General features: G+C 47.5%; 1 protein-coding gene across 3 annotated transcripts in view; it reads right to left on the reverse strand.

The window, feature by feature from the left end:
• The window catches only part of BCR (BCR activator of RhoGEF and GTPase), a 128,934-nt gene that overhangs the window by 20,507 nt on the left and 94,813 nt on the right, over positions 1 to 13,614 (reverse strand). For all 3 annotated transcript variants that reach the window (XM_039505838.1, XM_039505841.1, XM_039505839.1), the window contains exons 11-16: positions 13,294 to 13,413; positions 12,223 to 12,298; positions 11,362 to 11,466; positions 8,916 to 8,990; positions 7,768 to 7,865; positions 6,915 to 7,046 (exon numbers count right to left, since the gene is read on the reverse strand). In XM_039505838.1, coding sequence (XP_039361772.1) covers positions 6,915 to 7,046; positions 7,768 to 7,865; positions 8,916 to 8,990; positions 11,362 to 11,466; positions 12,223 to 12,298; positions 13,294 to 13,413 — 606 coding nt within the window. The remainder of the gene's footprint in view (positions 1 to 6,914; positions 7,047 to 7,767; positions 7,866 to 8,915; positions 8,991 to 11,361; positions 11,467 to 12,222; positions 12,299 to 13,293; positions 13,414 to 13,614) is intronic.

Here is a 13,614-nt window from a genome sequence, read left to right on the forward strand (position 1 = left end):
CTGCTCTATTGCCCCGTTGAGTTTCACAGCTGCCTGTTCCTTGGTGTTCCTTGTGGTGAGCTATAAAGTGAAATGCAAATGAGCCAAGCAAATTCCTCTCTACAGCCTGCACAGATCACAACAGCACAAACCAGCTCAGCACAACAGGGATTTCTGCAGGAAGGACCCCGGCCCAGAAGCAGCCGAGGAGCCGTGGCACCCATTTAAGTAAAAATGATGACAACAAGGAGGAAGAGGAGGAGGAGAAAGTGGTGGAAATGGGAGCTGAGGGCACTTAGTACCTCATGGGTCAGGCAAAAGGAGAAGAGACCCAAATTAGGAATGCAGGGGAAAGAGGCCCGTGGCAGAGACACAGCAGGACATGGGGTGGTGGGGAAGGTAAGCCAGGGACTCAGGAGAAGAGGCTCTGGTCTGGCTCAGTAACCCAACACACAGTGCATTGGCTTTTCAGAGAAAGAGCAAAGGAAAGATACAGAAAGGGAAGAACGAAGAAGGACTGAAAGAGGAATCGATGGAAGAGGGAAGCGGAGGAAACAAGAAACGCCTCCTTTCAGGTTAGTGCATTTTACGTTATTTATTCATATTACTTCCTCCCTTTCTTGAATTTCCATGGCAGTTTCACACTCCAGCGATTTCTAATTGTAACTAATGGGAAACTGTATTGTCTGTGGCTCCTTAGTTCTGGAAGTACCCAGTCCTGCCTGGACCCATTCTTCCTAGAGCTCACCACTGACATGTTAACCCCTCCCCCATTGCCCTTTAGGCATGACCCAGAGGTTTCTTCATTTCCACCCTCTTTTCATTGCTGAGATGCTGTTCCGCATGGTCAAGCTTCTGAAATTAACTTGAGTGTGTAAATGGTTTTGGAGGTGGATCTTAGGGGCTGCAGCCTGTGACTGTTAGTTTTGCATGAAAAACATTTATCTGTAGGTCTAAATAACAGAGAGAGGAAGGGAGATAGCCCTGTGCAATTCAACAAGCCAGCCCAGATAACGAAACAGATAAGGGTGATGGTCTTGCATGGCAACGGAGGAATATTGGCAAACCGCTGTCAGGGCATCAGAATATTTGGGCTCTAAGGTCACATCCTCCTCCCCACCCCCACCCCCACATCTTCCAGCACTGTTTTGGGGGGAAAAGAGGGTTGGGCTTGTCTGAGCTGCTCATGCAGAGAAAATAACTATTGTTCAGAACTGTACTGGTTTTAGGAGCTGGATCACAGTGCACAGCGTCCATTCACTCTTGCAGCCTATCCCAGGGCTGGGCATATTTTCGCTGACATCCTCACTCACCCGGATGCAGAGGCAGAAGCGTAAACAAAAGGCATCCATGTTAATTCCTGCAGAGCTAGAGACGCAGGGAAATGAGTCTGCCAGATGGAGAAGGGCAAAATCCAGAGGGCAAAAGGGCCGAATGGAGAGGGAAAAAATCTTAGCTAGAGATGAGTGGAGCTGACAGTCTCCATGTAACTAAACCAGGAGTTCCCTGCTAAGGTAAGAAACAATATCCTGACACCGTCCCCCATCCCTGCACTGTGGCCTAGAACAGGGGTTCTCACAACACATTTTTGGGGGACCTTAAAGTGCGACCAACTTTTGCTGGTGGCTGCGCTGACAAATTTTTCCTAAAATACTTAATTAACTTTAGGAAAAAGAAATAAACATGCTCATATACACAGCCAAATCATTGTAATTTATTGAAACATTTTGCAGACTCAGTAATAAAATAACGTCGTCGTCGCTAGTCTTTACTGGCCCTGAACAGAATAGAAACACAAATAAGGTGCTCTGCGGGTTCTTGTCTTTGTTGTTGTTGTTACTTTGGGGTTTTTGCTTGCTTTTTTAAAAAGACTTGCTAGCTAGTAAGTCTGCTGCTGTGAAAAGTGCTATTAACAAACATATAAATATCACTTTTCACAGCAGCAGACTTGCTCAGTCCTGGCAAGCCCGGGGACAAATTAAGCCTTGGATGGGGAGGTCGGTAGGGGGTAAGTGGGGGAAGGAAACATGATGGGCTGGCGGAGGCAGCGGGGCCCAGGGCGATGGGGGTGTGAGCCCCACAGCTGGGGATTGGAGGCCCGTGGCCAGAGCCTGCTGCCTGCCCCCACACCAGGGCTGGAGCCTGGCCCTACCATCCCCAGGAAACTCACTAGCTGCCCGCTTCTCCAGCACTTGTCTCTCCAGAGGGGGGCAGGGTCCAACCCCTGCTGGTGGCCCTGTGGGAGGGACCACTGCTTTGCACCCTTTCCCATAGCACTGCCTAGAAGGCTGTGGCCACAAGAAAAGCCACTGGTGGCCACATGCAGCCACAGTGGCTGCATTTGAGAAATGCTGCAGAAGCACATCTTCTGTCGCCACTTCATTTATCAGTGCATCTGACATGGTAGGTAGGCATGTCTGTGCATACACAGGGCGTTAAAGAGCTGTTCGGCTTGCTGCCCTTCCGAGGACAGAAAGAAGGGGCCCTAGGAGGGGGATTTTCCTGCTAGGTTCACAAGCAGCACACTCACAATAAAGTTCTGAGGCTCATAAAATCTGGGGAAAAGTTGGAGTCTACAACCAATAATAAAGCTCTTACATGTGGACGTAGAAGAGGTAGGTAAAACATTCCATAGGAAAGGAACATATGAGCAATGGGAGCCATTAAACTGCTGCCTGTTCTTGGAAGCCTCTACAATTTTCTGCACACATGGACAATTTACAGCCTTCATTCCTCCTCTACCATTATGTAACAGACAGAGCTAATAAAAATTTCACAGTCTCCTAAGCTCATTGTCTTTGTCTCTGCTACACAGAATTTGGTGAGTCACAAATACCAGTAGTGGGAAGTTGCAGATTTACAATAATAATAAATGGTTTATAATAAATGGTTTAGAACACATGGTGGTTTTAGCCAAAATAATTTTTTTCCTAGTTTTTCAATGGGAGGATGTGGACGTGACTCTGACTGTTCCGAGAGGCCAGGCTGGCTAGGCTCAAGGAGCCTGTGGAAAAGCTCACCCCCCTCCCACTGGCTTCCACGGAACAGTGTTCATCTCAACCGAGGGCAGACTTTGACCTGGATAATGACATCACAAAGCTCCAGAGGCTATTAAGTGAAAACAACGACATAAACCAAAAGCCTCTGGAAAAGTCTTGAAAGAAAACAAATATTCAAAATAGCAAAAGGCGCAAATGCTGACATCACTAATCACAATTTCCACAAGTTTATCCCCACTACTTTCTTTTGTTATATTAGGAGTATTTCCTGATTTTAAAAAGGAGCATTCAGTGACCTGGTAAAAAAAATAAATAAATCAGCCCATAACAATTCTTATCAACCATAGATCCCAGCAGAGTGGTTATTTTAGGAAAGAAGGGAAGAGACTCGGAGGAGGAGAGGGAATAATACAACATGTTCAACCTGCCCCCATCCTGCAACAGCTTAATGGCTTAATGTTTTTAAGGAGGTAAATACTAATAGGAACTGTATGATCATGGGAGACTTTAACTTCCCGGATATAGATTGGGGAACAAATGCTAGTAATAATAATAGGGCTCAGCTTTTCCTAGACGTGATAGCTGATGAATTCCTTCATCAAGTAGTAGCTGAACCGATGAGGGGGGATGCCATTTTAGATTTGGTTTTGGTGAGTAGTGAGGACCTTGTTGAGGAAATGGTTGTAGGGGACAACCTTGGCTCGAGTGATCATGAGCTAATTCGGTTCAAAATAAATGGAAGGATAAACAAAATTGCATCTGAGACTAAGGTTTACGATTTCAAAAGGGCTAACTTTACTAAATTAAGGCGACTAGTTAGGGAAGTGGATTGGACTAACATATTTAGGGATCTAAAAGGCGGAAGACGCCTGGGATTATTTCAGGTTGAAGTTGCAGGAGCTGTCAGAAGCCTGTATCCCGAGAAAAGGGAAAACGGTCCTTAGGTAGCAGTTTTAGACCGAGCTGGATGAGCAAGCGTCTCAGAGGGGTGATTAAGAAAAAACAGAAAGCATACAAGGAGTGGAAGATGGGAGGGATCAGCAAAGAAACCTACCTTATTGAGGTCAGAGGGTGTAGGGATGCAGTGAGAAAGGCCAAAAGCCGGGTAGAGATGGACCTTGCGAAGGGAATTAAAACCAATAGTAAAAGGTTTTTTAGCCATATAAATAGGAAGAAAACCAAGAAAGAAGAAGTGGGACCGCTTAAAACTGTAAACGGAGTGGAGATTAAGGATAAACTAGGCATGGCGCAATATCTAAACAAATATTTTGCCTCGGTCTTTAATGAGGCTAATGAAGGGTTTAGGAATAGTGGCAGAGTGACTGATGGGAATGAAGGTGCGGGGTTGGAAATTACAGTATCTGAGGTAGAAGCCAAACTTGAACAGCTTAATGGTAGTAAATCAGGCGGCCCGGATAATCTTCATCCTAGAATATTAAAGGAATTGGCGAGTGAAATTGCAAGCCCGTTAGCGATAATTTTTAACGAATCTCTAAACTCGGGGGTTGTACCGTTTGACTGGAGATTAGCTAATATAGTTCCTATTTTCAAGAAGGGGAAAAACAGTGACCCGGGTAACTACAGGCCTGTTAGTTTAACATCTGTAGTATGTAAAGTCATGGAAAAAATATTAAAGGAGAGAGTAGTTATGGACCTTGAGGTCAATGGCAATTGGGACAAATTACAACATGGTTTTACGAAAGGTAGATCATGCCAAACCAACCTGATCTCCTTCTTTGAGAAAGTAACAGATTTTTTAGACAAGGGAAATGCGGTGGATCTAATATATCTTGATTTCAGTAAGGCGTTTGATACGGTACCGCATGAAGAATTACTGGTTAAATTGGAAAAGATGGGGATCGAAATGAAAATCCAGAGGTGGATAAGGAACTGGTTAAAGGGGAGACTGCAGCGGGTCGTATTGAAAGGTGATCTGTCGGGCTGGAGGGAGGTTACCAGTGGAGTTCCTCAAGGTTCGGTTTTGGGTCCGATCTTATTCAATCTATTTATCACTGACCTTGGAACCAAAAGTAGGAGTGGGCTGATAAAGTTTGCGGATGACACAAAGTTGGGAGGTATTGCCAATTCGGAAAAGGATCGGGATATCCTCTAGGGAGATTTGGATGACCTTGTAAACTGGAGTATTAGTAATAGGATGAAATTCAATAGTGAGAAGTGTAAGGTTATGCATTTAGGGATGACTAACAAGAATTTTAGTTATAAGCTGGGGACGCACCAGTTGGAAGTAACGGAAGAGGAGAAGGACCTCGGAGTCCTGGTTGATCGCAGGAAGACTATGAGTCGGCAATGTGATGTGGCCGTTAAAAAAACTAATGCGGTCTTGGGATGCATTAGGCGAGGTATTTCTAGTAGAGATAAGGAGGTGCTAGTCCCGTTATACAAGGGGTTGGTGAGACCTCATTTGGAGTACTGTGTGCAGTTTTGGTCTCCCATGTTTAAGAAGGATGAATTCAAACTGGAACGGGTACAAAGAAGGGCCACTAGAATGATCCGAGGAATGGAAAGCCTGTCGTATGAAAGGAGACTTGAGGAGCTCGGTTTGTTTTCCTTAACCAAAAGAAGGTTGAGAGGAGATATGATTGCTCTCTTTAAATATAATCAGAGGGATAAATACCAGGGAGGGAGAGGAATTATTTCAGCTCAGTACTAATGTGGACACGAGAACAAATGGATATAAATTGGCAGTTGGGAAGTTTAGGCTTGAAATTAGACGAAGATTTCTAACCATCAGGGGAGTGAAATTCTGGAACAGCCTACCGAGGGAAACAGTGGGGGCGAAGGACCTCTCTGGCTTTAAGATTAAGCTTGATAAGTTTATGGAGGGAATGGTTTGATAGGATAACGTGATTTAGTCAATAGGTCAATAACGTGCGACCACTGGTAATTAGTACCGAGGGTCAATGTTGGGATATTGAAAGTCTTTTTCCTGAGTGTCTGGCTAGAGAGTCTTGCCCGCATGCTCGGGGTTCAGCTGATCGCCATATTTGGGGTCAGGAAGGAATTTTCCTCCAGGGTAGATTGGCAGTGGCCCTGGAGGTTTTTCGCCTTCCTCCGCAGCATGGGGCAGGGGTCGCTTGCTGGAGGATTATCTGCTACTTGAAGTCTTTAAATCAGGATTTGGGGACTTCAACAGCTGAGTCAAGGGAGAGAATTATTTCAGGAGTGGGTGGGTCAGCTTTTGTGGCCTGCATCTTGTGGGAGGTCAGACTAGATGATCATAATGGTCCCTTCTGATCTTAAGTACTATGATTCTATGAATTCTCTGGGAGCATCAGCCCCTTTTGCTGCCAACCCATCATCTCTCCAACCCTCTGGTACTTGCAAAACACACAGAAATGCTACACGCTGCTTCTCAATGAAGAAGAGGTCAAACAGCCCATTTAAATCTTAGATGTACCCTGTTGTTATGGACACAAAGTTCTGAACATGGCTGTTGTCAGGGCAACAGGTATGTCCTGCTTGGTTTTACCATCACATCAGTACACTCACGGCATGTACTGTAGGGCAGATAGCATTTTCTCTGGACTGATAGAGGCCACCGTCATGTCTCACACACAAAGCCACTCTCCTCACTCTCTCTTTCCCCGTGCAAATGGAGCACACAGGCCTCAGTGACTTTGAGCTGTGACCATGAATTCTCCGGGGAGGATTTGAGACATGACAGAAGATGAATCACCCAATTCTCTCCAACAATAAACCCCCTGCAGAATGCCACCAACGCTGGGGCCAGAGGAGTATAAAAAGGGCCAGTGTCACATTTTAACCTCCCAGCTGTGTCTCAAAGAATCCCCAACCTGGCTGCCTGACTTCCAGAATTCGGCGCATTCTCTAGCAGAGACAAGGGAGCTCCAGGATTCAAAAGCTCCATTGTTTATCCTAGCGCAGGGCTTAGGAATGGATAACAGCAAGCCCTACCTGGATCTGGCCTTTCCCCATGATTCGATCTGTGATCTCTCCATCTTCTTTGGTGAGCTTGGTTTTATTATAGCATTTTTCATAGCACAGAATCCGTAGGGTCTGCGATCCCTCCAGCTCGATCTCAAACTCCTGCAGCAAGGGGAAGGAGAAGGGGAAGAGCAGCAATTAGTTAGCAAGGAGATAGATTCTTTTGGATATTTGACTGGTTTCAGTGAGGCTGTACAGAATCTGAAGGGACCACTCAAGGGACTGACAACGATCTCTCATCTAATGGAGTGGGTCTTAAAGAGAGATCAAGCAGAACAGTACTGAGCCCACTTGGGGGACACTCTGGAGGTGTCCCTTGGTCAAGTTTCAATATATTGTAGTGGTGAACCACTGAAAGAAATAGATGGTCCTGTATTTCTTGTGTTTAATTACACTAGGTTTAAAATACGCCTGCTATAAAGAAGCAGGATGCTGAAAGCTAAGTTTATAACTGTACCCTCCCCTTCGAAAAATACTTCCTTATTCAGTGTATTGCCAGAGATTTTTTTTTTTTTTAAAGTACACACACACATACACACACACACACACGGGCAGTACAATCAGCTGGCTGATCACGCAAAGGGCATCTGCTGCTGACACATTCATTTCATCAGTGAGTCTCCAAAGATTAAAACCTCCTACAAATGGTGAGAGCCCAGAGGAAACGACGGGAACCAGATGTGCTGCACATGTGAGAAGGGTCCAGGTCATGCAGTACAGATTGCAAACCAAACAGCCACTTCATTTGCAAATGTTCTGCCCCGAGGGGATAAACAAGGCCCAGCATGTCTGATAAATCACATGAAGAACTATCCATACCCACCTCATTCCAATTGGGCTCCGTAGTGTCCCTGTACACTCTGGTCTTAGCTTTGTTCACAAAATATCCAAAGGAATCCACCTCCAATGTGCAGTACAGGTCTGGAGGCGAGACACAGAATCAGTTAAGATGACCACAATCTTTTTCTATAAGCATTTCTTCCTAGATGCTTTCTCACCTAAAGGCCTCTCTATACGGAGGACACTGGAACCAATGTAGCTACACCAGTGCAAACAATCAATGTAGACGGGCTGTGTAATGCAGCTTACCCTGTGCTGGTGCATGGCCTGTATTACACTGTGCAATGGGTCTACACTATGGGTTTGCAGCTACATAGCATGGGTGTAATTACGCTGGTGTAACCACAGCAGCGTAAGTGTCCTTAGCACAGAGAGGCCCTTAATGCGTCCTCCCTGGTACTGGCACACATTCCTCAATTCAGCCAGAAGGTGCATTTCTGTCGCTTAGCAGAAAGGGCACTTTGTCTCCCCTTTTCTTAGATTTGTTTTTGTGTGCAGTTACAGAGAGAGAGAGAGAAACGTGGGCGCCCTGGAAGCTAGGGTCCATTCCAATGCTCAGCAGAGCCCAAAGGAAGACCCCACTGACTTCAGTGGAAATTGGATTGGGATCTTCCCGAGTTACCTTAGCTGCTGCAGAAAGCGTGTGTGTGTATTTTAACAAGGACGCTCTCCCCACCCCACACACTGCTCAGCTTTGCCTCCTGCTTGATCCGCCAGTGAACTCCTAATCCAGTGTTTATTACCATAGATGTTGTTACTGTGAGATCAGGGATTGAGCTTTGAGATTTCACTGCAGGATCAAACAGGGTTGGAAAATGGGCAATGAGGGAGCAAGAGCCGATTTACCCATGAACTGTTGGGTAAGCAGCACATACAGTAAGAAAAATGACAGAAAATAGGGTAAGAGTGAAACGATTTGTGTTGGAGCCTGGTCTATTTGAGAGCTTTTATCCCTACAAAAAGCTAGTCAGCATCCCCTAAATGTACACTAATCCCCCACTCCCAATCACCCAAACTGACTCTTCACCAAACCCTGTATCCCCAAACTGACGTCTCCATGCCCAGAGTACCCCGTTCTTGTCCTTTGGCCCTAACAGAGCCCCACTTGCACGTCACAGATCTGCAACTCACTTGTGCTCTGCTTGAACCCCGTGGCAGAATGAACAATGACATTCAGGAATCCATAGAGCCCGGGCGATTCGTCATCTGTACAAAAGACCCAAGACATTTTAGTTCAGCTTCACAGAGGTGGCAAAGGGGAAGAAGGAGGAGATTTACATCACAGAGATTGCAGAGTGGAAGATGAAGTGTCTAATCCCGGTAGCAGGAACATGACATCTAGTCAGGTTTTTTTAAGAAAGGAGTTGTAAGTTGCTCCAGGTACCACTCCTTTCCCAGACTCCTCTTGACAATTCTGGAGTTTTTACAATCATACTTCATTATTTTTAAATTTTTCATCTCTCCCAGCATTGCTGTGAAAGTCCCAAACAACAGAAGAAACCAACTGACTATGCGGGTAAAGAAGCGAAATTGACGATACACAAAGGGCTGTCAACGGCACAAAGGAAAACTGAAAAGTATTTTTATATTACAGCAGCACCTGCTGGTCCTAAGTGAGATCAGGGCCCCAGTGAGCTGGGCACGCTACAGAATAAGTGAGAGTTCCTGTCTCAAAGAACTTCTAATCTTAATAGGCGAGACAGACAAGGATTGCAGAGGAAACAGGTACAGAGCAGTGAAGGAATTTCAGTCAGAGTGGAATGGCAGAGTAGGGAAAAACTTAGATCCGACTCAGCTTTTCTTATCTCTCCGTTGAGGATTTTCTCTCCAATCTGTCAGCGACACTGATTTTAGCTGTTACTTGTAACCACAGTAGGTAAAACTTTTCAGACAGAAGAGTGAGTCTTAAGCTGCTGGCATCCCTTTAACACTGGCCTGGCATAAGAGTCAGAGATTGTAAGGATCTGCGGGACTAGAACCTGGGTCTGTGGAGCCTGGGGCAGCTGACATTCCCCCATCACCAGCAGGTCACCAGGCAGAGCTGCAGCCTAGGAGCACTGTGGAGCTTAGGTGCGGCAGGAAGTACCGCCCAAAGTGTTCAGAGCAACAGCACCCTGCGGCCGTCTGATTGGCCCACGGTTACTACTTAGCCCTAGAGGTGCTCCAACAAGTTGCCTGAGCAAGCAGGCAGAATCCTGCCTTGCTGCAGCTCCAGACCTTGCCTTGCTGTCTGACCTTAGGCCTCCGACTCCGGCCTGTCGCTGACTCTTGCCTCCTGACTCCAGTCTGGTAACTATTCCTGACCCTGAGTCTCTGCCCCTGGCCCGACTCTGACCCTCACTCTTGCCTATTTATTTCAGTTCTTGCACCTACTCTGATCCCTGCTTTCCAACTACCGCCTTGTGGGCAGCCCTTGGCTTCATGACACCAGCCCAGTAACGACCAGTAGGCCAGACTGCCCACGCCCCGGACTCTTACAGAGAAACCATGTGATGCACAGCGATTATGTACAGGCTGCATTTCTGAATACTGGACTCGTGTCTGCAAACTCCCCATCACACTGACATGCACCACTCTGCAAATCTACTCACTGAGAACCAGCACAAACATGCTCCCAGCATCTCCAACACTTTGCCTCCCTACATTTGCTTCATTTCTCCTTTTTGCTGCCTCAGGAGTAGCACTCATCATTTCATTATAAACGCCCTCCCCGTCAAACACGCACTCCAAGAATTTCAACAAGTCAGCTGAAAATAATTTCACACTCATGCCTCCAGCTGAGGAGGATGGAGACAGCTCAACAGAACAGAGCAGCTCCCCCACCACAAACATGCCATCTGAAAATCCTACCCTGTCTCAGTCATAGGCAGGACTGTGGATACTTCACCCCTTTTTCTCATGCCCAGCCTGTTCATTTTTAAATCACATTCTAAAGAATATATCTAAGAGAGAATCCCGCAGACATCCATGTGCCAGGGAAGCAGAGGGGCTGGACTCCAGGAGGAAGGAGTGGGGCTAGTGGCCAGAGCTGCTGTCGGTACAATGGCTAGGGGGTTAGTGGTAGGAGGACAGGGGGAGGGACTTCAGGCCATTGAATGATGGGGGAAAGTAAAAGGAACAATAACGACTGAAGTAATATGAGAATCCACCCAATAACAATGGGGGAGATGGAGAAAAGCCACAGGGGATGGGCAGGAATTCATTGTCAAAGGAGCAGTGGGGGAGAAAGTGAACTGCAAACATTCCACAGGTTGTATGTATTTATACTGTGGGACTGAATAACTCTGGAACCTTTGAGCAGACCCTCCCCTGCCCGCTCCCTCTGCTTGCTGCATCTTGTCTACTCAGAGCAAGCTTCTGGGGGCAATCAAATCTTCCTACAGCAACTAGCTGCAGCAGAGCTGGGTTGTTCAGGGTTCAAGTGTGGTCAGAATCGGGACTGTTTTACAAGACCATCCACTCACAGCTGCCTTGAGGCCTGAATGGTAAGAGCAGGACAAGCGGGATGTAAAGGAAAGGCAGGGGCTGGGTTATGACTGTAGCTCTTCCACACGAGGGCACCGACAACCGCTCTCACCTTCTTTATTGATGGTGAGGGGGATGTTGTGGACGGTCTGAAGCTTGACGCAGGAGTTTGTCAGCATCTGGAGCTCCACGGACGTGAGTGAAAAGCTTTTAAAGCCTGTCAAGGAAATTCAGAGAGGGAATGGTATCTGCCCAGAGCACAGAGCTCCATGGACACTCCCCCAAGCCCAGGCAGGGGGTACTTACGGAAGCTTCTAGGGCAATGCTAGCAGATGGTATAAGGGAGCATTTCTGTGGTTGGAAGGAACCCTGGCTCAAGCACAGGCCCCTTGGTCATACTGTCAGGAGGCTTCAGCCCAGTCACATGCAGGGGCTCACTTGTCCTATGACTAGTCTCTGGATCTTGCACACAGAATGAAAGAAAGACTCTTCTCACCTGATAGAGCGATAGCCAACCCCTCTCCAAAAATAAAGCACTCCCTTCAGGCAAAGGCCAGGGGAACAGGATGGGCCTTTCACTGCCCCAGAAGGGCAGACGACTCTGGTTTTGGCAGGTCAATGGGAGAAATGATTCCATTGGGGAGAGCTCTCCCTGTGCCCTAGCTCCCAGACATTCACATCTAGGGGCTGGGAGCAAAAGCACCTCCACTGGCTTCAACTGCAGTGACAGGGCAGGAGAAGAAAATAAATTCATCCGTGTTGTCTCCTGGATATTCACACATCTCCTTCTCCTTGTGGCAGGGGGCCATTCCCCACTTCTGGCTAACTCCCTGGGATAGGGGAAGGTTGGACAATCCCTTCCCTGACTCCTTCTCCCTGGCAGGGTAGAGGGGCATATGCGCGGAGGTTACCCAGCTGGATGGTCTCTAGAACGCACTAAGACAAGGGCTCTGATTGGCCAAGGGACACTCACATTTCTTCTGCTGCTCCCGGATGTTCTCTCTCCACTCTGCCCGTTCGTAGTCCGACGAGATGAGGAATGTGTAACTCTATGCAGGAAGAGACAGGGGAACAAGGAACACGTCATTCTGACTCACCACCTCCCAGTGAGAGTTACTGGATCCAGACCCCACTTGCACACCTGCCAGCTTCCTCCCAGCACTGCTTTGGCCGTGCAGTGCCGGGACCCTGGCACTGTGAACGCCCTCTTGCTGGTGCTGAAGGCACGCTGCTGAGGACACCTGCAGCCTGGGCTTCTTCAAAGGACCACCCTGTTAATGGCCGCTGGGACTGTGGCAGCATGAGCTTCCATGACTGCTGTCTACTCTGGCCAGGCCAGCCAATAGTGCATGCCATGGAGATTAGGTAGATGTGTGGCTAAGGAAACAGATGCCAAAATGCCTTCGAAATGAGCTGAAGAAAATGCTGGTGACTAGATCTTGAAACGATCCATTGCCGAGTACATGCAGATACCACAGTCACCAATAACCCCACACATACATCACTGGAGATAAATCTAACCCCATGAGCCTCTCCCACTAGCTAAGAGAGCATCTCCATAGTCTGTTAGCACTAGGGGGCCAATGAAGTCTACAGCCATGAAATTAGACCTATGAGTACCCTCCCCCTGCAACTTTACTAAAGGATGAGGCTATGGCGCAGCAGCTGTGGGGCTTTATCCCAGGGGAAGTGATGCAGTTCCCACCCCATCTGGTTGGATCCAAGCACAGGCAGATAGTAGAGTGAGGGGTGAATTTCTGATATTATTTTAAAAAATGCAAATGTACATGCAAATTAACCCTTGGGCTCCTGGTAAGTTGCCAACATGGCCTTCAGCGTGGCACAGGCTGGACATCTGCAGCTTGGAGACTATTTTCAGATGAGCCACTGGATGACGAGAGAATTACAAACTGATGAATGCTTGAGCAGATCCGATTCCCTTGGGTGGGGCACTGTGACACGCACATGCACACAACCCCCGCCCCTTACGCCTCATTCTTGGTCCTGTATGCAAGGCCCCAGAGACACCCGTGGAGCAGCTTACCTTGCCGTTCCGGTTGTGAACCCGGAAAGCCATGTTGGGAGACATCAGCAACAGCAGAGATTCCTGCTCAGACAGCTTCTTTTTCAACCTCTCAATGACCTTGCTGCCCTTGTTAGCCCTCTAGAGAACAGAGAGAGAATCACAGAAGATTAGGGTTGGAAGGGACCTCAGGAGGTCATCTAGTCCAACCCCCTGCTCAAAGCAGGACCAACACCAACTAAATCATCCCAGCCAGGGCTTTGTCAAGCTGGGCCTTAAAAACCTCTAAGGATGGAGATTCCACCACCTCCCTAGGTAACCCATTCCAGTGCTTCCCCACCC

This window comes from Mauremys reevesii, linkage group 18 (genome assembly GCF_016161935.1).
Source record: "Mauremys reevesii isolate NIE-2019 linkage group 18, ASM1616193v1, whole genome shotgun sequence".
NCBI classification, from domain to species: Eukaryota; Metazoa; Chordata; order Testudines; family Geoemydidae; genus Mauremys; species Mauremys reevesii.